Here is a 23,346-nt window from a genome sequence, read left to right as displayed (position 1 = left end):
AAGGCCACCTAAGGAATGGTCACTGTAGACAAATGTCCTTTCTAGACAGATTTAACAACTCACTAATAGCATACAAACTACATGGCCACTATGGACAGGTTTCCTCTATAAACAAGTTAAAAAAAAACATACAAACTCTATGGAGGGAGACGAACAATATGGCCGCTATTGACAGGTGGCCTTTTTAGGTATTTAACAAAAGCTAGTGATACATCTCTATATCTACGTTTCATAGATAGAGATGCAGGTTGTCTGTAGATTTCTGTTTTCAGCTGTTCTAGTTAGCTGATCAAATGACATTCTGATCCACTGCTTAATGTGATCAGAAAAATATGACCAAGTTGGTCTGCCCCCCTTCTCACACCATTTTCTTTTTTTCAAAATTGTGTTTGTCAAGCTATTATTAAAGATACTTTAATGCCCAAACAAATGTAGCTGTCTGCTTTTCACAATTATGAAGTTGTTCCCCTATTTAAACCCCCATTATCTCTCTCATGTTCTTGTTGGGAGTATGAACATTGCAGTGGGTGTGCATTATTACATTACAAACCAGAAACAAAGCTGGTTTCATATCCTGTCAGTCCGTTACCCCACACTTTGGGAACAAAGTCCCTGCATTTCTATGGTAGGTTCTTCACTTGATCCGTATTTTAAATTTAGTAAATTGTAATCTTTAACATATAGAGCAAGATTTTTGGCGTGATTCAAACATTTTTAACATGTTATTTTGTTTTGGTAAAGTAGACTTCGGCAGACATTTATCCTTCTGCCTCTTCACATCCTGTATGCATTCAGAACCTGCATTACCATCCGACATCTCTGAAACCAACAAGGAGTTGACACGAGTCACGGTAACGTGGCAGCCAAGCGTGGGAGTAGTTGCAAGATATTGGTACACCTACGGCATTTCGGGTTCCGCGGTCCTGGCCAACGAAACCACCACACCGACCAACACCTTCATCCAGCTGTCCAACCTGATACCCAGCACGCGCTACGAGTTCCGCCTGTGGGCAGAAAGCGATCAGACGGACGGAAGTGAAACAAGGTCCAGTGATGTCGTAACAGTTGATATCGTCACAAGTAAGTGTGTGGCTTTTTTATTTAAGGCATATTACACCCAAATCCAGTCAAAATCTCAAACTGGATTCTCATGCAGTTTGGATTAATTTGATCTAATTTTAGTAAGGACTTACATTCCTAATACGGCTTTTTACCTGACATTGCTGTATGTCACTTTATACTGAATGACCCTCAAGAATGTTACCTTAAAACCAGAGACATTCATGCAAATTTTGTGGATGGTCAAGATTTTAGAACATTCCATGCTGAAAACAGTTGGATTCCAAAGTTAAATTTGTGCAAGTCAAAGAAGTTTAATGTTGCAAAATGGCTGTAAATTAGTTAAAATTTCTGGCTCTTAATTCCCTGTTATCGACGGGTCTCTTTGATTACAATTCTTTCAGAGCAATACAGCCCATATTTCACCGGAAGCAAGGCTACCGCTACTTCTATTACATGGATATGGAGCTTGCCATTTGCGAGTGTTACCGTTACGAATTTTGTAATCTCAATCAAAGAAAACACGGGCACTACCATCAACACGCTTCGGGTAAGTTATATTAACTTTTCTGTCTCTCCTTTAATAAGTGTATCATGGTTGCAAAAAAATGTGTAAATGTAGCCCATTATTTTCATTATTGTTGTTACTATCATTTTCATTATAGACGTTTTATATAATATCATTATTATATTTGTTGTTTGTTATCATTATTAATACCATTATTTGTATTAGTGATGTTATTGTTTTTACAATTATTGTTATTATATTTGTAATTGTCATCATCATTATTATTGTAATTATTATCATTGTTGTTGTTAATTACATTGTTATGATTATTACTCTTGTTATTATTATTATTATTATTATTATTACCATTGTTATTAGTATTGTTATTATTTTTGTTAGTGTCATCATCACGATTATCATGATCAGTATGGTTTGTATATATAATACATGTATCAATGTTATACTATCCTGATAAAGGTACAAAGCCTGAGTCATACCGAGGAGAATCTGATCTCATACACAGCTTATTTCGCTGTTCTCCAGGCTGTCTACGTCAATGTCCCTAGCGATCCTGTCAGTGCACTCCCAGTAACAACACTGCCATCCAGTAAGTTAGAAGTTTGGGGCCAGTTTCCCAAAACCGGCGAAGAATTAAGTTAGTAGACATCCCAAAGATATGCACGATAACTCTATAAAAACGTTTATTTCAATGGGATATCCAAGAAGTTAAACTTCACGTGTATAACACCTTCAAGAATTGGCAGTTTATTCTCATGTCATGATTAATATTTTCTGTACCTGTAAGACCACCCTACCTTAGGACCTGGCAGTAACAGGTCGTTTGCTCCTGTGACAAGTTCTCTGGACAGTGGAGTGCTGTATAGTCTACAACCAGTTTGTTTACTACCCAATTAATCTACTTCCCATTTGGTCTATTATTTTTGTTTAGTCTAATAAAAAGTTAGTCAAACTCCCAGTTTGTCTAATGCCAGTGAGCATTAATTTTGTTTTCTTTTTTTTCCCCGGAATTTTGAAAATCCTACCCTAGCCCTTAAGTAAACAAAAATGGTACATTTCTGGTTAGAATTTTATTTTATTTTTTTGCCTGTCTTTTTTGTTCTCGGCCAGGCAGGGGGAGGGGGGCAAGGCCCACTAGGCCCCCTGGATCCGCCCTGATAGTAGCCATGCATTTTGTCTCCCTGAAGATGGAAATGTGTGTTGTAAAACCTGTGTAGAAAGGCCACTGTTAGCTGTATACAGTGGCCACTTTTTCTGGTTCCCGAGGGCGGTCTAAATAGACAGGTTTGACTACATGTGTATATTGTTATTACTTCAATTGTTATTATGAATATTGTGGAGTGACGGCAGTGATATATCTGAAAGAGATTTTAGCGTTACACAAAATATCCACTATTATTATTTTTGTTGTTGGTGTTTCTGTTGTTGCTATTATCATTACTATCTTTAACCAATACTTCTTGCCTTTTGAATCTATCCAGTGCCTAGTGAGGTCAGTGGACTGACCATCACCCAGACTGGAATCCTCGATGCTCAGGTCAGCTGGTCTTCTCCTCTGCTTCCAAATGGCGTCATTGCCAACTACACCCTGGCCATTCACATCTCACTTGACGATGGTACCCTCTCTCCAGTAAGTTTATTCACACATTCGATTTTTCAATTGTTAGATTTTTGTTTATACGTGACTGCTAAGAATTCAAATGTAGCTTCAAATGTTTATACTATATGTAAAAGTGGCCTGGTCTAATTGATTGTGTGTTAGACTCTTCGTCAGAGGGCCAGGGGATCACAATCTAGCCACAGCACGTATTTTGGGGGGTTGAAAAAGATTGTGTGATGTTTTTTTTAACCAACTTAAAATACTTGAAATAGCATGTGCATGTTTGTTAAATAAGGTAACCAGGAGACTGACGGCTTTAAGTCCTCGCCAAGGGACTTTGTAGTGAAGATTAAGTGCCTCACCAAAGGGCACCAGCACATCGACTTGGTTTTGAACCTAGGACCTCCCGGTTCCAAGACCACTGCTCTAATGCTGAGCCATCGTGCCTTTATTCATGAAGAGGGAATCCAAATCTTTTATTTTTGAACACAGTACAGGGAAATTGCCACCATTAGGGCTGTGAATGGGCAGACAGATTACTCACAGGATGTCATTGGCTTGGCTGTAGGGCAGTACTACGTTTTCTCGGTGTACGCTACCAACCAGGTCGCATCAAGCAATCGAAGGTCGACCACGAGAACCCTGTTTGCTGAAACAGGTATGAGTAGTAGTACTAACGGTGGTAATCATAATAACTATGATAATGATAAAATTCGTCCCTGTTGTCACGAAGTGACGGTAGTGAATGAAAATCGCATAGAATTTGCGTGCGGATTTTCCTCACTACCGTCACTTCGTGAAAACAGGAACGAATTGATGGAAAAAACAATTAGAAGAATGTATACAACGCAATTACTTAATAAATATCAAAAATTAATTTAGGTAAAACAATAATATCAATCAAAATGCTTGTTCATTATGGGCACACAACCAATTTACAGTGTATATACAGTTAAAAGCTTGTGAAAACAAGAGGGTCTACAATGAAGGTTTGGAGCCAGCTTTTAAGCTCATTTTAGTAAGATACATGTAGGACTCAGATATCATTATACAAATAGGGGTCAATCAATTAGTTTCATTTATTTTCATTATTTTCGGTTTGTTCAGCTCCACCAGCTCCACCTCGTGGAGCAACTCCGTTGTTGGTCTCTCGAGGCATCACCACTATCACCATCACTTTTTACAACCTTTTTGATACGAGTTTTGGACGCATCGTGCGCTTAGCAATCATCGGGCAGGAACGAGTGGATGGCGGTAAGTATCAATGATAATGGCATCTGCTGAGATAACAGAAGGACGCTAACTCCTATTTTTTAACTGTTATCATGCCACAGGGCGGTTCCATGACACATGCTCCGCCGACGATTGCTCCGCCGACATTTACTCCGCAAAACGCGACAATTGCTCCGCGACATTTGCTCCGCGACATTTGCTCCGACGTCAAATGCTCCGCCGACAGGTGCTCCGCCGACAGTTGCTCCGCCGACAGTTGCTCCGCCGACAATTGCTCCGCCGACAGATGCTCCGCCGACAATTGCTCCGCCGACAATTGCTCCGCCGACAATTGCTCCGCCGTCAATTGCTCCGCAAAACGCGACAATTGCTCCGCCGACATTTGCTCCGCCGATATTTGCTCCGCCTGAAGCGACAATTGCTCCGGTGACATTTGCTCCGCCGACAATTGCTCCGCCGACAATTGTTCCGTCGACAATTGCTCCGCCGACAATTGCTCCGCCGACAATTGCTCCGCCGACAATTGCTCCGCCGACAATTGCTCCGCCTGAAGTGACAATTGCTCCGCCGACATTTTCTCCGACGACATTTGCTCCGCCCAAAAAGTGTCCCATAAACTACAAATGCTACTAGTACTACGACAAATGCTTCGCCGACAATATTTTCTTTACACCTATTTTTTTCGTTTCTTTTTTTCTTCTTCATTTTCTTCATTTTCTGAATGCATTTCTTGAAATAATGTAGATGAAATTAAATGAATGAATGTTGATGAAGTGGGAGGAAAAAAGGAGTTACCTAAAAGTCATTTCGAATATACTGAAATAACTTTCCATCTATCACTGTACATGTACGTCCCATATAATGTATACTAAACACTCATTACATGTCGTGGGAAGTTTTTAAAAAAAAGTAGAGCAGCAAGCCACATTCCCCAATACGCGCATACCTCCTAGTTAATTTCAAGTAGCTCATCAATATGTAATACCTGAAATTACCTCGATCAATGCATCTTACTAGGTAAAGCATTATACAGTGTACTAGGTCATCATGGAAGTTTAGAAAATAAGGGCACTTATATACGTAAGGAAGAGAACCCATTCAGACGGGAAAATGAGATGGCAGCCTTTCTGCTTATTCACATTTACAAATCATTTTGTTGCAGTTTGATGTTAGTTCTTCGTGATAAGCCAATTGCTCTTCTTCCGGTGGCTTCGTGAGTCCCTTAAATTATTCAGTGAAAACAAAGTACTCGAATGAAACGGAGTGTTTTACACACTAACATAATATATATATATTAAAGCTACATACACTTAACTAAAGGAAAGAAACCTTTAGAAAATGGACTGGATATTATTGAAAATATTATTCTAAACAAGAATGTACTACATGATTGTATTACTTTACGTTTCAATTTCACGAGAGAAATAGAACTCGAGAGGGGGAGCAGAGAAGAAGTGATGGAAATGAAAGAAGACTAATAGCATGAGAGGAAAGAAAAGAGCAAAGAAGACAAGAAAACGGTGTAAACAGGAAAAGGAGGAGCATGGGAGAGAGAGAAAGAGAGAGAGAGAGAGATAGCCTTGAGCTTTGGATCAGCTAATGAGTAATACATGAAACAGATTTTGAGCGGAGTAATATCTTTCGCCGGAGAACTTGCGTAAGGAGCTATAACTTTATTTTTTATTTTTTTAAATCAAACATTATGGGGAATAGCAAAAAACGGTTGTCTTCTTTGCTCTTTTCTTTCCTCTCATGTTATTAGTCTTCTTTCATTGAGGTAATTTCAGGTCTTACATATTGATGAGCTGTTTGAAATTAACTAGGAGGTATGCGCGTATTGGGGAATGTGGCTTGCTGCTCTACTTAAAAAAAAAACTTCCCATGACATGTAATGAGTGTTTAGTGTACATTATGTGGGACGTACAGTGATAGATGGAAAGTTATTTCAGTATATTCGAAATGACTTTTAGGTAACTCCTTTTTTCCTCCCACTTCATCAACATTCATTCATTTAATTTCATCTACATTATTTCAAGAAATGCATTCAGAAAATGAAGAAGAAAAAAGAAACGAAAAAAATAGGTGTAAAGAAAATATTGTCGGCGAAGCATTTGTCGTAGTACTAGTAGCATTTGTAGTTTATGGGACACTTTTTGGGCGGAGCAAATGTCGTCGGAGAAAATGTCGGCGGAGCAATTGTCACTTCAGGCGGAGCAATTGTCGGCGGAGCAATTGTCGGCGGAGCAAATGTCGGCGGAGCAATTGTCGCTTCAGGCGGAGCAATTGTCGGCGGAGCAATTGTCGGCGGAGCAATTGTCGACGGAGCAATTGTCGGCGGAGCAATTGTCGGCGGAGCAATTGTCAGCGGAGCAATTGTCGGCGGAGCAAATGTCGGCGGAGCAAGTGTCGCTTCAGGCGGAGCAAATGTCGGTGGAGCAAATGTCGGCGGAGCAATTGTCGCGTTTTGCGGAGCAATTGACGGCGGAGCAATTGTCGGCGGAGCAATTGTCGGCGGAGCAATTGTCGGCGGAGCAATTGTCGACGGAGCAATTGTCGGCGGAGCAATTGTCGGCGGAGCAATTGTCGGCGGAGCAATTGTCGGCGGAGCAAATGTCGGCGGAGCAAGTGTCGCTTCAGGCGGAGCAAATGTCGGTGGAGCAAATGTCGGCGGAGCAATTGTCGCGTTTTGCGGAGCAATTGACGGCGGAGCAATTGTCGGCGGAGCAATTGTCGGCGGAGCAATTGTCGGCGGAGCATCTGTCGGCGGAGCAATTGTCGGCGGAGCAACTGTCGGCGGAGCAACTGTCGGCGGAGCAACTGTCGGCGGAGCATTTGACGTCGGAGCAAATGTCGCGGAGCAAATGTCGCGGAGCAATTGTCGCGTTTTGCGGAGTAAATGTCGGCGGAGCAATCGTCGGCGGAGCATGTGTCGGGTTACCCACAGGGCTAATCCCCATTGTGCCAAGCCCCAAATCACGGAGTGCCAAGTTTATATTGAGATAATCTAATTAACGTGATAGTTCTATGAATAGCGAGTGCAAAACACATAGCACAGTCAATTGAGCATGAACAATAACTGCTACTAAGAAATTGTGCACGCACATGGCAGCGTAGCAATAGCTTGCTCGCATGTACAAAGCACTATAACGATAGTGTGCATGCACCCTCATGGTAGGCTATGCGTTAAAGGGGAAGTCCACTCTGGTATTAAGTTGGATTTAACAGAAGCAGGACATTGAGAGAAACAAGTCAGTGACAGTCTGAGCAAAATCCGATTGAAAATAAGAAAGCTGTATATGTTTTTAAGGTGCGATCAATCAAGCACAAATTGGTTGACGATGTGATAGAAATTCTGATCGAAGACATACATGTATATTGTTTAGCTTCAGATGGTGCTCTTAAGATAGTGCTCTCAAACAACAAAATTCCGCTACCTGTTGACTACATATGGTTTATTTTTTGTCTAGACTGAACGTGGAACCCAAGCTTAGCAAAAAATTGGAGAAGCAGAAGGTGAAAGTTTGAATTAAACCGGACAAAAAATAAGAAAGTTATACATTTTTAAAAGTTGAAATTACTATACGTATATGTCACTTCAAATTGGCTGAATCGGTAATGTCATTGTGACGAAGTGCTGGACTACTTTCCCATTTGTTTCAACACAAACAAATGAATTGTTATTTTTCTTCAAAATGTATGATTTAGGAGGGTCTTTCCTGTTTAGAGGATCTATGATGTTATGCTATCCTTAATACATGATTTTATATACGGGAGAGTTGCCCAATGACACATGTGGTCAAAATCGCCAAATTGCCAATTTGAGATGCGCATGGATGTAGTGATCTCATATTTCAAACCTTACTAACCCCCTTATGAAGCATGATGTGGAGAAAGACGTGACGTCAGTGTCTTCTGCATGTAGTCAAATTATACTGTGCTTACTTGGGCATAGTACATATATGCACATGTTTTTAGAACTGTCTTGGAATTATGTGCCATGATTTTGCAACATTTCATTACAGTTGGTGGCCATGGCTTAAGAGAGCTCAGTGGAAGTGTGTTGAAAGAGAGCAATTCCTGGACTAGGAATAATTAGACTTTCTATTCCTAAATTATAAGGAGATATATTACTTGCTCAGATTTAACTAAAATGGGAGAGTTGAGTGATAAAAGTACAATTTGATCACTACGTGTTAACTTAGTTGCGTGGTAAGGGTCCAGATACAACATATGAAATCCCCAAATTCTCATCATCCATCTTCTTCTTCTGCAGGTACAATTGTCAACACAGCCAAACGTCAGAACACATTTGAGCTTACCTGGGCCGAAGCCAGAAGAACACGCCCTGTTCCCGTCTACCAGCCCACGCCTAACGACTATAACCCCTTTGCTGATGGAGCACCTGTAGCCACCTTCAGAGTTGGGTCGGAGAATTGTGATCCTGACGACCTCACTGTCTATTGCAACGGGGCTCTCTACCCTGCCACTTATTACAGGTAGAGTATACATTAGTGGCATATTCAGGATTCTCGGAGGGCACAATTCCTAAATTTTGTGACATGCAAACTTAATTGGTCATCAAGTTTGTGTGTGCTGCTCTGGTTTTACGATAGTTTATAAAATATATATCACATTAAAGCTACGGTGGCAAAGGCTCGTACGAATTCCAAAGTTTATGGAGATTTGTAGATGGGGCACAGTTTCTTACGTCATTCTTACGGAGTTCGTTAGAACGCCCTTGAATTTTTCTACGGTGGCAAAGGTTCGTACGAATTCCCCTGCTTGTACAAATTCCAAAGTTCATAGAGAAATCTTAGATGGGGCACAGTTTCTTACGTCATTCTTACAGAGTTTGTTAGAACGCCCTTGATGTTTCCCTTTTTTCCTGTAAGAATGCCTTGAGCTCATACGTCAGACTTACAGCCATCTTACAAGTTTCTGTTCTCGCAAGATGGTCGAACGTGTAACTGATGGCATTCTCAAGTCATTCGTAAAAATATCTTACGATTTATATGTATATGTTGTCAGGTTGCAAAAGAAGCGCTGCATAACATGCACAAATTGTGTACGTTCACCTTACGAGCGCCATAGGAACGCCAAAAGAGCCCTTTATGAACAACTTAGGACGTTCTTACGAACATCGTAAGAATTTGAGGCCTCTAGAATTGTCTCCCGACCCTACAAAATGTATGGATATCTTGCGAGGTCCCTACATTGTTTTTACAACGTTCTTACGGGCACCTTACGAAGAGAGGAGTAATTTGTCTGGGATTTAACAAATCTTGGCTTAGACCATCGACCAATCTGCGAAATTACGAACGGTCTCAGAACGGCCTCAGAACGGCCTACGAAAAGCTGGTTTCGTGTGGCCTTCATAAGAAGATCTTACGAAGTGGTCTGAAATTGTTTGTACGGCGTTCGTAGCAGCTTGTAATGGTATTTGTAACCGAGGCTGAAGCCTCAGCATTTCAACAAAATCAAGTAAAGTCATATGGTATATTCATGACTTTTAAATCGAACAATTTTCTTATCTGTGTTCTTTTTTAACCAGATTTGCTATTAGAGCGTATGGTGTTGACGGCAAGTATGTGGATACTGAATTTAGCTCGCTATTTAGAACAGGTATGTACACCCTTTAAATCTTTTGTACACAATGTTTGTTCTAAAATGTGTAGCAAAAATATATATAACTTAGCAAGATACATATACATGTACAAGATAAACGATACATAAGCGTGCCTCGCTAGTTTGGATTTTGTTATGTGTCGGTCATATTGTACAAATGGGAGGTGAAAATGATTTAGATATTAATAATAGTAAACACTTTGTTGGTACAATCAGTTTTGCAACACCAGCACGTTCCTGTGTGTTTTTTTTTCTTCTGTGCTGTTTGCTTAGACATTGCCAGAGTGGATAAATGGCCTCGATTTTGAATTCATGTAAGATGTTTAATTCGAAATGCATATTGTTGGAAAGAACTAATGGCACAATATATTATCAGGCATAATATGAGACTGTTTTTGACATGTCTGTTTCAAATTTTTTTCTGCTGTTAAGAATTATCTCTATCCACTATTGATTTCAGATCCTGACAGAGAAATATTTGTCATCCCGGCAACTGTCCTAGTCATCATCGTATTCACCATCCTCGCCATCTTCATGGCCATGGGATTCGGATGGTGAGTCACTACTGTTAGAATACATCTGTGGGGGGAGGTGTGTGGGTATGTGGGAGGGTGTGTGTGTGTGGGTTAATGCAAGAATCTTGTAATATCATAAAGAATTAAGCTAAATAATATACATACACAAACTAATTGCTGTGCATTACCACATCCATTTTTGGATCAGCAGCAAAAAAAAAAATGCATCGACAAACGAACTCATGAAACGCATACATGTACATGTAACTCTCTTTCTTGTTTCAATTAACCACAATGTGGAAAACCAGTGAATGTCATATACTTTGATGACAACAGTCTGTGTTCTCAGTGGCGTACGCAGGATTTTTTCAAGGGGGGGGGTTTTAAAATCGGGTCCAAAATTTCGCAACGACTCAGGAAAATTTGAAAATCGCGCCTGCCAAAAAGTCGCTCAGTGGGGGGGGGTAAGCAGACACTTTTTTTTTTTTTTTTTTTTTTGGGAGTCCAAAAAAAATCGCAACGACTCAGCCAGCCGAAGAGTCGCTCGTGGGGGGGGGGGGGGGGGGGGGGGGGGGGGGGGGGGTAGGCGGACACTTTTTTTTTTTTTTTTTTGGGAGTCCAAAAAAAATCGCAACGACTCAGTCAGCTGAAAAGTCGCTCAGTGGGGGGGGGTAAGAGGACACTTTTTTTTCTTTTTTTTTGGTCTCGAAATTTGAAAATTTGACATTTCGCTCCGTTGGGGGGGGGGGGGTAAGGTCTCCTTTCTTAGGTCAGCCATGGGGGTAATTTTTTTTTTTTTTTTTTTTTTTTTTTAATAATTAAAAAAAAAAAAAAATCCAAAGGGGGGGGGGGGGGGGGTTTTAGGGATTTTTTAGGGGGGTTTACACACATAAAAATACCAAAGGGGGGTTTAACCCCCCAAACACCCCCCCTGCGTACGTGCCTGTGTGTTCTAATGTCCAGTTTATAATGGATAGTCGAATTGCCATGATATGACCATTTTTTTTACCTTCTAGTGAATATAGGTCTGAAAAAGGTGTGTCCTAATGCCCAATTATTTCATTCAGAACTATTCTAAGAATAATTTCATTTTTGCATCTTTCAATAACAGCTGCGGAAAACCAAATGGTGGTATGCACTCTGACGACAATAATGTATATCCCATTGGCTACATGTATAGTAATGGCAACGGCATTATGAAGAGGGTGCTGATCAGCGATGGAGTAAATACGACGTACGCATACAGGCAGCCGCGAATGATGGAGCACTCGTTCACGAACATACCGGATTACTCCACGATACCACCTAACGAGGGGACCTCAGCCCAAGTCCACCAACCTGCGACCACACATTCACGGTAAGCTACCTCGCTAGCTTCATACAAGCATAGTAGTAGCAAAACAGTACAGGTAGTTCACTTAACTCAAGTACAGTGTAAGCATGGTAAATAATTATAGATGCAAGAGACAATAACAAAACAATGTAAATTCTGAATAGTGTAAATAAAAGCAGAGCTTGTACATAATCAGGCTCCGGTAAAGTCCATTTGAACATACATTTACATCTACGGCATTATAATCCTTGTAAACATATCGGTGTGGGGAAATTAAACTGAATGAGCACAGGGCTCATCCCATATCTGTATCATGTTTCACAGATCAGGGAGAAAGTGTATGGGAACAGGCAATCGTCGTTTGTGGATGTTTTTTTTTCCCATTTCCCATGTATATACACATTACATTTTGCAACATATTTCTAAGGATATTTTACCTCGTCATTTCTGTACTGTATTAACCAGAAGGCACAATAGCGTAATGTCTATTTGTGACATAATCTTTCTACTGACAAAGCGTATATGCATGATAAATCATGTCGGATTCGTACAAGTTATGATTTCAGTTAATTAGTTATTTCATTTTTCATTTTTCTACAGATTAGAATCAAATGGATTGAATTTAAAACTGTCATTTTTTTTTTATTTTGCTTCTGCTTCATGCTATATTTAAATTCAGTCCTAGCAAGAAGATTATGTTTGCCCAACATGTTGCAAAGATGTCTGCTCGCAACAATGATGGCTTCAGTGATGAATACAACGTAAGTATTTACAATTTTGTTTATTGATTCATTTATTGTATATTTATTCATTCATTAATTTGTTTATTCATTTGTTTCTCTATCCATATACTCATTTATGTTTATTCAGTTATTTAGTCATTTATTTAGTTTTTTTATTTTCTCATTCATTTTCATAAGTATTTATATATATTTATTTTAATATTTTCATGCATTCATCTGTGTTTATTTAATTTTAAATTGTTCAATTCTGATAATTACACAAGATGATTCATTTTCACCTTTAAAAGAAGTCTACCTACCATAGGTCAAATGACATATGCTCTGGCAACAATTGCTCCCTGTTCAAAATAACATACTGATTGACCGTAACATTATACCCTGTAACCTAAAACCTTAGATGTGACCTAATCTCTAGGTACCACAAACCCTTTATGTAACCTAAACGCTAAGATGTAACCTAAAACCCTATATGTAACACACAACCCTGTAAGTAACCCCAAACCCTAAATGTACCTATATGTAGCCTAAAACCCAGTATCTAACCTAAAACCCTATATGTAACACAAAACGGTATTTGTAATCTAAAACCCTACATGTAATGTCAAATCCTATACGTAATTAAAAACCCTACATGTAACCTAAACCCTACATGTAACCTAAAACCTTACATGTAACACAAAACCACGTGTGTAAACTAAAACCCAGCATGTAACCTAGAACCCTCTTGCATCCCTAATACCTCACTTATACCAACAAGACAGACACTAGACCAACTACAGACCTAAGAGACAAGACCACCGATGAAGCAAAAATAAAGTTGAATTCTGGTCATGCAATTGCACTGTGAAAAAACGGTGTGAAATCGATCAGAAAAGGTTGATCATATAGCATATAAGTATCGGTGTATACTGCAAGGTTCTGGAATCATCAACGTGATAAGAAATTTGGCTCAGTCTTTGTAAAGTTACAAGCACTGTACACCGAAGAAAATCTTTTATCTGATGTTCTTCCACACTTGCATAATAACAATGATAACGCTTACAAATGATAGTTCATCTCTTCCCATAACTAAACCTTCTCTTTAAACTTTTTTGGTTTAAGTCGGCTTACATGACCGAGTCTATTTGGCAAAGTGAATAAGGTCATAATCCTGCTGTTCTTTGTGTTTGAATAAACTGCACATAAATTAAAAAGAATTGTCAAATTAATAAATTCAGACGTTTTCCCTTCTAATAGATTGTTTGACTTATGGATGTGGATATTTCGTTTCTTTCTTTCAGAGTTTGCCAGCAATGGAAAAGATTCGAGCGGTGACTGTGGCTCGAAATGCCAGAAATGATGATAAGAATAGATTCAGGAACATCTTGCCTTGTAAGTAATTCAGACCTTCTGTTCTTTTCGGTGCTTTATATTCAAAGTTTCAGTTTTCAATAATATTTATCTAAAGATATGTTGCAAGTATAAATATGTATTTAGTTCCAATAACAAAGGGAAATTTGACTTATGAGGAAACCAGAGGATACATGCATTTTTATAGTTTTGACATACAAGCCTTACATGACATGTAATAACTTAATTATTCATACTCCTAAATTTGTCGGTTTTTGAATGATAGGTGGACTGATTTAATTAAGGGCTTTGTTGAGTATTCTTAGATTTAAGCTTTAAAGACCGTCAACACTACTGAGCCAGAAGGGATTAGACCACACAGCGAGGTCACTGACAGGTGGCTATCTCATTAACTCAGCTCTCAACTAACATAAGAAAAAGAGAATCATGGGGGACCAACAGGCACCGATTGGGGAAGTTTTCTATATAGAGGGAGCAAGTAGCTGCAAGTAGGACGGTGTGCCTTTAATATGTCACATTCTCAAGAAATATTAATCGATACAAACATCTATTTTTTAAATACTTAGACAAATTACTAAAATGATAAGGGTGTCAATGATTTAATTGTTATATGTAAATGCAGTTATTAATGCAGTGTAATAGGTCAACGTTTGTCCACTATTTTCTTGTAATCATATATACATGAAGTTTTTAAAAGTGTTTACCCCTCTTCTTTTCTTATACACATTAAAAACATTATGGTTATATTTTGTCGCCTTTAGGCTTAATGTAAAACTCTGATCAAAAACATCAACAATATGTATAGCTTTGATTGTATTTCTTTCCTGCAGATGACTACAACAGAGTCCAACTGAAAGGAGAAGCCGGTAACGATTACATCAATGCAAGTTACATTGCGGTAAATGCCTTGCCATAACAAACAATTGTTTACACTATCAAAACAAGTAACGGATACAGGCATACTGTAGCTTTTTGTCTTGTATTCATCAGAGTAAAACGTAAGAATGAACAGAAAGCCAGAATCAGACAATTTAAATGGAAGCTAAAGGAACAAAGGTTCAAAGCACACAAAAGATAACGTGAATTTACGATTGAAATCATAATAATGAACAAAAAGCAGAAATCAGACCAAAGAATGAACAGAAGCTAGGAAAGAAAGAGCACAAAATATAACGGGCCGTGATGTCTATGTATGTCTGTATTTGATGATATAAATGTGTAAATGGATGGTAACTCCACATAACAAAGGTCCTGTGCTTATTCACTATTAAAGCTCTGGATTATAATATACAGAAATGTAAAGCATATCATCTTAAATTAGAAGAAATGTCATGACCGTTTCGCTGAATCGTTCATTGTATCTGACAGAGGATGTGGTGGTGTGGTTATTTTACCTGACTGCTAAGAAAGCATAAATGCTTGTAAGTAAGCAACCAGATGGCCGACGGCTTTAGGTCCTCTCCGAGGGACCTGGTAATGAGGATTAATGCCTTACCAAGGGCACTGGTGCATCGCCTTGGTTTCGAACCCGGGTCACCGGATTATGAGACCACTGCTCTACCGACTGAGCTATCGACTCTCCCCATATATTTATATCTGACCTTGTCTCTTTTTAATGTTAGGATGATCAAGGAAACAGGAAGTACATTGCGACCCAAGGACCCTTGCCAAACACCATTGACCACTTCTGGGAGATGGTTTGGGAGACCAAGGCCAGTACCATTGTGATGATGACTGCATTGGTGGAAGGAGGAAAGGTAAGGGGGAAGATGATGTTGGTAATGAGGGGGTTGATGATGATGAGGATGAGGTTGATTATTTGATTGTAAGCGCTGTGAGTACCATCAGCGTGGATATAGTACGCATTATACATTTCTCAATTATTGTTATTACAGTGATCATATTGATGATGATGTTGCTTTAGTTTGTAGAGGGAGTATGGGGTGATGATATTATGATGTTTATGGTGATGGTGATGGTAGTGATACTAATGGTAGGTAGGATGAGGATGATGATGATGATATTATTTGTTTTAGTTATACAAGAAAAAGTTAGGATAGTGATGATGATGATGATGATGATGATGATGATGATAATGATAATTCCGGTGGTCATATGTTGATAGTGATGTTAAAGGTGATGGTGATGATGATGATGGTGGTGGTGGTATTGGTGGTGTGGTGATGACGGTGATTTAGTGATGGTGGAGATGATTATTATGAGGATGATGGTGATTATGATAGTGGTGGTGAACATAACGGAAATGAGGATGATGACGATGTTGGCAATTCATAAATTAGCACCATCACTATTATATTGATTTCATTTATGACGATATTGATATCAACACAATATATAAGATGAATCTGCAAACTATCAAAGCTAGACATTAATTCCAAATGAAATGCTTTCCCTCTTGCAGACCAAATGCGAGCACTACTGGCCAACTGGACAAAAGCCCCATCTGCATGGCAACGTGACGGTCACCCTTGTTGGTAGTAAGCAGACCGAGCACTTCATTCAGCGCACTCTACTCATAGGAAAGGTATATAAGGCCTTGTATAAGCGTCACATTTACAGGGTTCCAAAATATCCTCGAAATAAGTGAAAACCCCCCCAAAACAAGTACCCATTTTCTTTCCAGTTAAGAATTTAATTTTTTTTTTTTTTTTAGGAAAGTCACTTAAATCGGGGGGAAATTAGGGAAAATAGCCCCCGAGAAAGTTGTCAGTCTGCAATGTTTTTTCCTATGCCCAAACATCACAATCATCATAAAGCTTGACTGTTAATGAGATACACTAAAAATGGATTCCTTTCCCATCCCAAACAGAAGGGTACAGAACTCACCGTGACCCACTACCAATACCTCGCCTGGACCGACCATGGCGTGCCCGCGTCCACTGCCCCTCTCGTCGCGCTACTCTATCAGGTCAAGATGACTAGCCAGGAAGATGGGGCACTGACCGGTCCAATCATCGTTCACTGCAGGTAGGTAACAACAAATGTTGATCCAACATTTAGTCTGTTTGAAGGCAAAATGATATTTATTCTGTGTTCAAGTACATGTACTTATGAGTTAATGCCCTACAGACGATTTGCTCTGGACTAGGGTCGCGCGATGTTGCATTTTGGGATTAATGTGATCTTTGAGGGTTAGGATTACAGATACGTATTGTGTTTGGTCCTTGGTTGAGGTCTGTAAGTAGAGGAATACCATTGCAGACCAGTTGATGCAGGACCAGATGCTGTGCAACCGATAACAAATAGAAGTTGGGAATTTGGTACATGTTAGAACTCAACCAGTGAGCAGTTTATCTTGAGGGTATATGTGTTCCCTATCGAAAGCAGATCGTGTGCGGTGGGTCTACATTAATATATTTACATTCATTTACCAAGAGTAGTCTCCCGCAGTCTCTTGTAGTTCATAGTTCATGATATTATTCGGTAAGAGGTCTTTCATGACTGGAGTCTCGAAAGGATTGTTTATATTTGTTATTGGTTTTTACAATATCTCATTTTACAAAGAGTGTAACAGCATATTGAAAAATGATTATAATATACATGTACATACAATACAATAACGGTACACACTATTCCTAAAATTGACCTTCATATCAATTAAAATGGATAGTTGAGTTATGTTGCAGAGGGCGCTACACGAACTAATTTGTTGTGAGATAATACAAAACCGAGTGTCAAATTTGAAAGTACATAGAATTAAAATGACAAAATAATCTTTGTTTGATCAAAATCGGTTCAGAGACGGCTGAATAATACATAAATATAACGTTTTATAGTATCTGCGGCCCCACAAATATTCGATAATTTGAACCAGCCGTTGAAAGAACAAGATAGCGCCTCATATTTTATTACAGCCAATGTCGATGTTGACTTTGTGTTGGCTTTTTCGTGTTGGCTATAATACAGCCGTCCCATGTATTGTTATTGAACTAACGGTCACCATATTTTGTTAAGGTGGAGCTGAATTGTATGATCTACATTTCACACTTTTGAGGGTCTAAAATTACCTTCATAGCATTTTTAGGTCCTATCAGAGCACTAGAAATGTCATAAATAAGAATACGAGCAATAACAATGCACTTAGAAGGCATTTGCTGTCTGAACAAGAACTCAACTATTCCTTTGAGAGATAAAGTGGCAGAGCCGATAGAAAAGCAGAGCTTGTTGTGAAAAGGACTGGTGAACCAGGTATTGAATAAGGTTATGAGAGAGCAAGCAAAGCTCGACTTTCAAAACAGGTTGACTTTTACAGTAGGCTTGCGGGTGCACCATGTGAGAGAGAGAGAGAGGATTGAGGAGTCTTGAAAAGGACTCTGACTCGGTAATCTTTCTTGGGGGTGTGTAGTCCTGAAAAGGACTGTTTGTTATCTTTTTTAGCTTATAGTTCTAAGGAGAACTATAGCGCTTGGAGAGGATGAGAGGCTCGACGTTTCGAACAGGTTGACTATCCGTCATCAGGAGACTTTTCGACTACACGTCTTATATATTTTTTTTTGCAGTGCTGGTATCGGAAGGACAGGAACATTCATCGCTGCTGATATGTTAATGAATGCCATACAACGATCCACTGCTACAGACTACATCGACATCGCTGGTACTGTAGCGAAGCTCAGAGAGCAGAGAACCAGCCTAGTTCAAACACTGGTAAGGGACAAGTAATTTTGTTCTCTCCTGTCTTAATTTGGTATCAAAACGAAATTCCACTTTTAGACATGGAGAAGTACATGATGAAATTGAAGAATATAATAGATTTCTCGTAGTTGAGAGATTTAATCACTTAGCTTGATATGCTAAGGTGGTAGGTTCGAGCCCCTGTCCGGCACCTAAAGTGCATACATTCCTTTAGTCAGACTTTAATCTAGGTTCGCCACATATGGTCATGTGACGAAAAATGATGTTTCTCCTATTTTTCCGAATGATGCGTTTTTTCACAGAAAATAATTAGATATTTTATTTGGAGTAAATCACTACATTTTTAACGTTATTTCATCTTGGAGAAAAGAATCTTCTTCTGTCCATATATACAATGAACATCTATTGATCTATGACGCCATGATCATCCCTGGACGGTGTGTGCGCTCTATAAGTTGACACTGTTATTATTATTAGTATGAACCATACACATGTAAATACTTATACATGATTCTCAATCCACACATTAAAGCAATACCGTGGCCCTTATGTGTAAATTTTCTCTCTCTATCTCCCTCTCTCTCTCTCTCTATGATTTTCTTTCTCTTACTCTTCCCCTCTCTCTCTCTTCCCATCTCTCTCTCTCTCTCTCTCTTTCTTAGCCTCTCGCTGATACATGACGTAACTATTTTCCTGTTTTTATATTCTCGTTGCAGTACCAATACATTTATCTTCATCGTATCATGCTTTCCTTGATCGAGGAGTGATAAGGATCATATTCCAGAATGGGTTTCTTCTACACACAGATAAGATCCACATATGACGCGGTATACCACCTCGTATAAACTGCTGCGGTTTCCTTACTTATAAACCAATGTCAACTGCACGCAACAAAGGTCCTCTATATTTACTTACATGTAACTTAATTTTTTTTTTTTAAGGAGACGGTACCACAGTGCATATCTGAATAGGGCTTTAGTTTAAAAAAAAAAAATGTGTTAATTTTGCTTAGTATGAAAGATTTGTACAATATGTATTAGATTTGAGAGAAGAAAAAATATGCACATAAGAGATACAGGGCTGCAAAGGCCTACGATTGATTGGAGGACTTGCGATTAATTTGGATCAATCGCAACTCTTCTTAGGACGAGGCCTTGTATGAAACTGTTTAGGTCTCTCAGGCAAACCTCCTAGCTTATTATGTGACGTGCGAACAAGAAAACTTGTAACATAACATTTATCACTGTTCAGGGAATCGTGTAAGATTTTTATTGAATGGAGAATATTTTACTCGCGAGACTGAATCAATATATTTTATATGATTTTAAAAAAAAGCAAAAAAAATAGCAAATATACTCAGCAAGCTACATATCGCATATGAGTTAAACATGTATATCTCATTGATTCATTTGCTATTAGAAATTGGTTCATGTCTTTCATAAATAATTAGTCTTCCAGTTTGAATATGCAAACAAAAAATCTTGATTTTGCATGTACATTTATACATTAATCATTGTTTATCCATATATTGATAAGTGTTCTTATTAATGTTTATTGTACTTGCTAAAACATAAAACCTTTATATTCAAGGGCTTCTATATATCAGAGATTACGTTAAGAATAATGTGTTTATCAGTTCTAATGTATTCATTGAGGAGACGTTGCATACTTGCATCATTTTCCTTTGTTACTAGTACATAGTACTATATTTTTCCAAGTCCTTAATGATTTCTTATTTTGTACACCTACAAAATGCAATGAAAGTTATTATTTTTTTGAACTTATCATCATCATTTATCCACTTGTAATTGTTCATATTATGTATGTTATAAGTCTCTATTTTAAGTATCACGTGTAATATGTCACATGTAATATCAACTGGTGAAGGGTGATACCTGTATCATATATCTGTAAAGCGCTTAGGCACATCGTTGGATCGGTGTATTGAGCGCTATATAAAAAAACGGATTATTATTATTATTATATATGATTTTCTGTAGTGATAAAAAGTTATAAGGTTATGGGTTATATAACATATCATATCAAAGAGAATAACATGTTTTTTGTATAAAATATCTTTTTGTATAATATACATGATAAATTTTAGCTTATTTCTTTTCTTATATTGTGATGACCAACCAATGCCTAAGTTGTAATGAATTATATCTGTATGTTTAGTTTTTGGTAATGTCTTTTATGTTTTCACATACATTTCTAATGACACTTTTCGAATTGTAATATGTGTAAATAAAAAGGGAACTTGAGATAGGCTTGACGCTTTAATTACACATATATTTGGTGTTATCAAAACATCAAACCTATCTCAAGTTCCCTTTTACTCGTATTGAGTATCTGAGGAACAAACACTTCAACAAGCTCTGCTTCATGTTAGTTCCTCTTTTCTTGTGCTTTTTCTATCATATTTTTCGTTTCATTGCACATTTGTTGTGATATAATTATTCTTGTACTATTTTTTGCATAATAAATAAAATCATTTGAAGAAAAAAAAAAATTAAAAAAATAGATGTGTAATATCAGTATATCACTTCGTTGGGAGATATATTATGCTCTTAAAGTGCATTATAACTTACTATATTCTCGGGACCACATTGCATATTGATATTAGAAGTACTTAAAATAATATTTGAATGTCATTTATACTCGGCTATTTTCATAATCTTTTTACGAGAGATTCTTTTTTGCTGTAATGCAATGATAAGTTACAGGGGCAGATTTAAGGGGTAGTACTATTTTTTATTTTTCCACATTGAAGCAAATATGTCAAGTTACATGTAAGTGTTAAGTCCCATTGTCATTAATTTGTAGCAAGCATTTTCTATTACATATACGTTCATGTATGGTTAGTCTTTCTGTAAATGATTAAATACATGTTATCAAATAGAATGACATGTTTTTCCTATAAACTATCTTTTTTATATCCTTTTGTATTAAATACATGATGAATTTTAGCTTATTTCTGTTCTTATATTGTGATGACCGACCAATGCTTTAGTTTTAATGAAGTTGATATGTATGTTTAGTTTTTGGTAATGCCTTATAATGCTTTCACATACATTTCTGATGACACTTTTCGCTTTTTCAATATGTGTAAATAAAAGGGGAACTTGAGATAGGCTTGACGCTTTAATAACACCAAATAGATGTGTTTAAACCAGTATATCAGTTCGTTGGGAGATATATTATGCTCTTAAAGTGCCTTATAACTTGCTACTTCTTTCAAAATATATTCTCGGGACAACATTGCATATTGGAATTATAAGTACTTAAATGTATAATTTGAATGTCATTTATACTCGTCTATTTTCATAATCTTTTTATATACATAGTCACGGGAGATTCTTTTTGTGCTGTAATGCAATGATAAGTTACAGGGGCATATTTAAGGGGTAGTACTATTTTTTATTTTTCAATATTGAAGCAAATATGTTAAGCTACATGTATGTGTTAAATCCCAATGTCATTCATTTGTAGCAACAATGTTCTATTGCATATACGTACATGTATGGTTAGTCTTTCTGTAAATGATTAAATACATCTTATCAAATAGAATGACATGTTTTTCCTATAAACTATCTTTTTATATCCTTTTTGTATAGTATACATGATGAATTTCAACTCATTTATTTACTTATATTGTGATGACCAACTAATGCTTTAGTTTTTATGAAGTTGATATGTATGATTAGTTTTTATGCCTCCGTTACGAAGTAGCCGGAGGCATTATGTTTTCGGGTTGTCCGTCCGTCCGTCCGTACGTCCCGTTCTCGTGATCGCGTTATCTGAAGAACCGATTGATGGATTCCTGCCAAACTTTGGTCATGTATGTATCTTGCAGAGCCGATGAACTGATTAGATTTTGGGGTCACGAGTTCAAAGGTCAAAGGTCACAGGGCTCATTATGTATGCAAAAACAGCTCGTGATCGCGTTATCTGAAGAACCGATTGATGGATTCCTGCCAAAATTAGGTCATGTATGTTACTTGCAGAGCCGATGAACTGATTAGATTTTGGGGTCATAAGGTCAAGGTCAAAGGTCATGCGGCTCATTATGTATGCAAAAATAGCTCGTGAACGCATTCTCATTAGAACTGACAAATGGATTACTATTTAACTCGGGACATCTTGTAGAGCCAATGAACTGAGTAGATGTTAGGGTCATGAGGTCAAAGATCAAAGGGTCATATATGTATATGAGAAATTGCTTGTAATCACGATATTCTGAGAAACTGTTAATGGATTACAATTGAACTTGAATTTGAAAAATTTCTTCTGTTTTTGTTTGTAAAATTGCTCTATGACGGAGGCATCATTTCGACTGCGCGCAGTTGAAGTTCCATCTAGTTGGTAATGCATTATAATGCTTTCACATACATTTCTGATGACACTTTTCGCCTTTTCAATATGTGTAAAATGGAACTTTAGATGGGTTTGATGCTTCGATAACATCAAATACATGTGTGATACCAGTTTATCACTTCGTTTACTACTTCTTTCAAAATATATACTCGGGATCACATTGCATATTGATATTAGAAGTACTTAATGTATAATTTGAACGTCATTTATACTGATTCTTTTTTCACAATATTTGTATATTCATATTTATAGGATGTTGATTTTGCTGTAATGCAATGATAAGTAACAGGGCAGATTCAAGGGGTAGTGCGATTTTCAAGTTTTCAATATTG

General features: G+C 37.9%; 1 protein-coding gene across 1 annotated transcript in view; it reads left to right on the top strand.

The window, feature by feature from the left end:
* Positions 1–21,443, top strand: part of LOC579672 (receptor-type tyrosine-protein phosphatase beta) — a 52,293-nt gene extending 30,850 nt beyond the window's left edge. Inside the window, exons 23-40 of the mRNA XM_030999187.1 lie at positions 796–1,080; positions 1,464–1,609; positions 2,045–2,174; positions 3,067–3,215; positions 3,678–3,843; positions 4,293–4,439; positions 8,692–8,914; positions 9,970–10,040; positions 10,504–10,597; positions 11,670–11,915; positions 12,571–12,652; positions 13,915–14,005; positions 14,815–14,882; positions 15,607–15,741; positions 16,407–16,529; positions 16,815–16,972; positions 18,505–18,649; positions 19,354–21,443. Coding sequence (XP_030855047.1) covers positions 796–1,080; positions 1,464–1,609; positions 2,045–2,174; positions 3,067–3,215; positions 3,678–3,843; positions 4,293–4,439; positions 8,692–8,914; positions 9,970–10,040; positions 10,504–10,597; positions 11,670–11,915; positions 12,571–12,652; positions 13,915–14,005; positions 14,815–14,882; positions 15,607–15,741; positions 16,407–16,529; positions 16,815–16,972; positions 18,505–18,649; positions 19,354–19,404 — 2,510 coding nt within the window. The 3' untranslated portion in view covers positions 19,405–21,443. The remainder of the gene's footprint in view (positions 1–795; positions 1,081–1,463; positions 1,610–2,044; positions 2,175–3,066; positions 3,216–3,677; positions 3,844–4,292; positions 4,440–8,691; positions 8,915–9,969; positions 10,041–10,503; positions 10,598–11,669; positions 11,916–12,570; positions 12,653–13,914; positions 14,006–14,814; positions 14,883–15,606; positions 15,742–16,406; positions 16,530–16,814; positions 16,973–18,504; positions 18,650–19,353) is intronic.
* The last annotated feature ends 1,903 nt before the right edge of the window (positions 21,444–23,346 follow it).

Source organism: Strongylocentrotus purpuratus, unplaced genomic scaffold (assembly GCF_000002235.5).
Source record: "Strongylocentrotus purpuratus isolate Spur 01 unplaced genomic scaffold, Spur_5.0 spur5_contig_861, whole genome shotgun sequence".
Lineage (NCBI taxonomy): Eukaryota > Metazoa > Echinodermata > Echinoidea > Camarodonta > Strongylocentrotidae > Strongylocentrotus > Strongylocentrotus purpuratus.
This window is presented reverse-complemented; position numbering and strand designations above follow the sequence as displayed.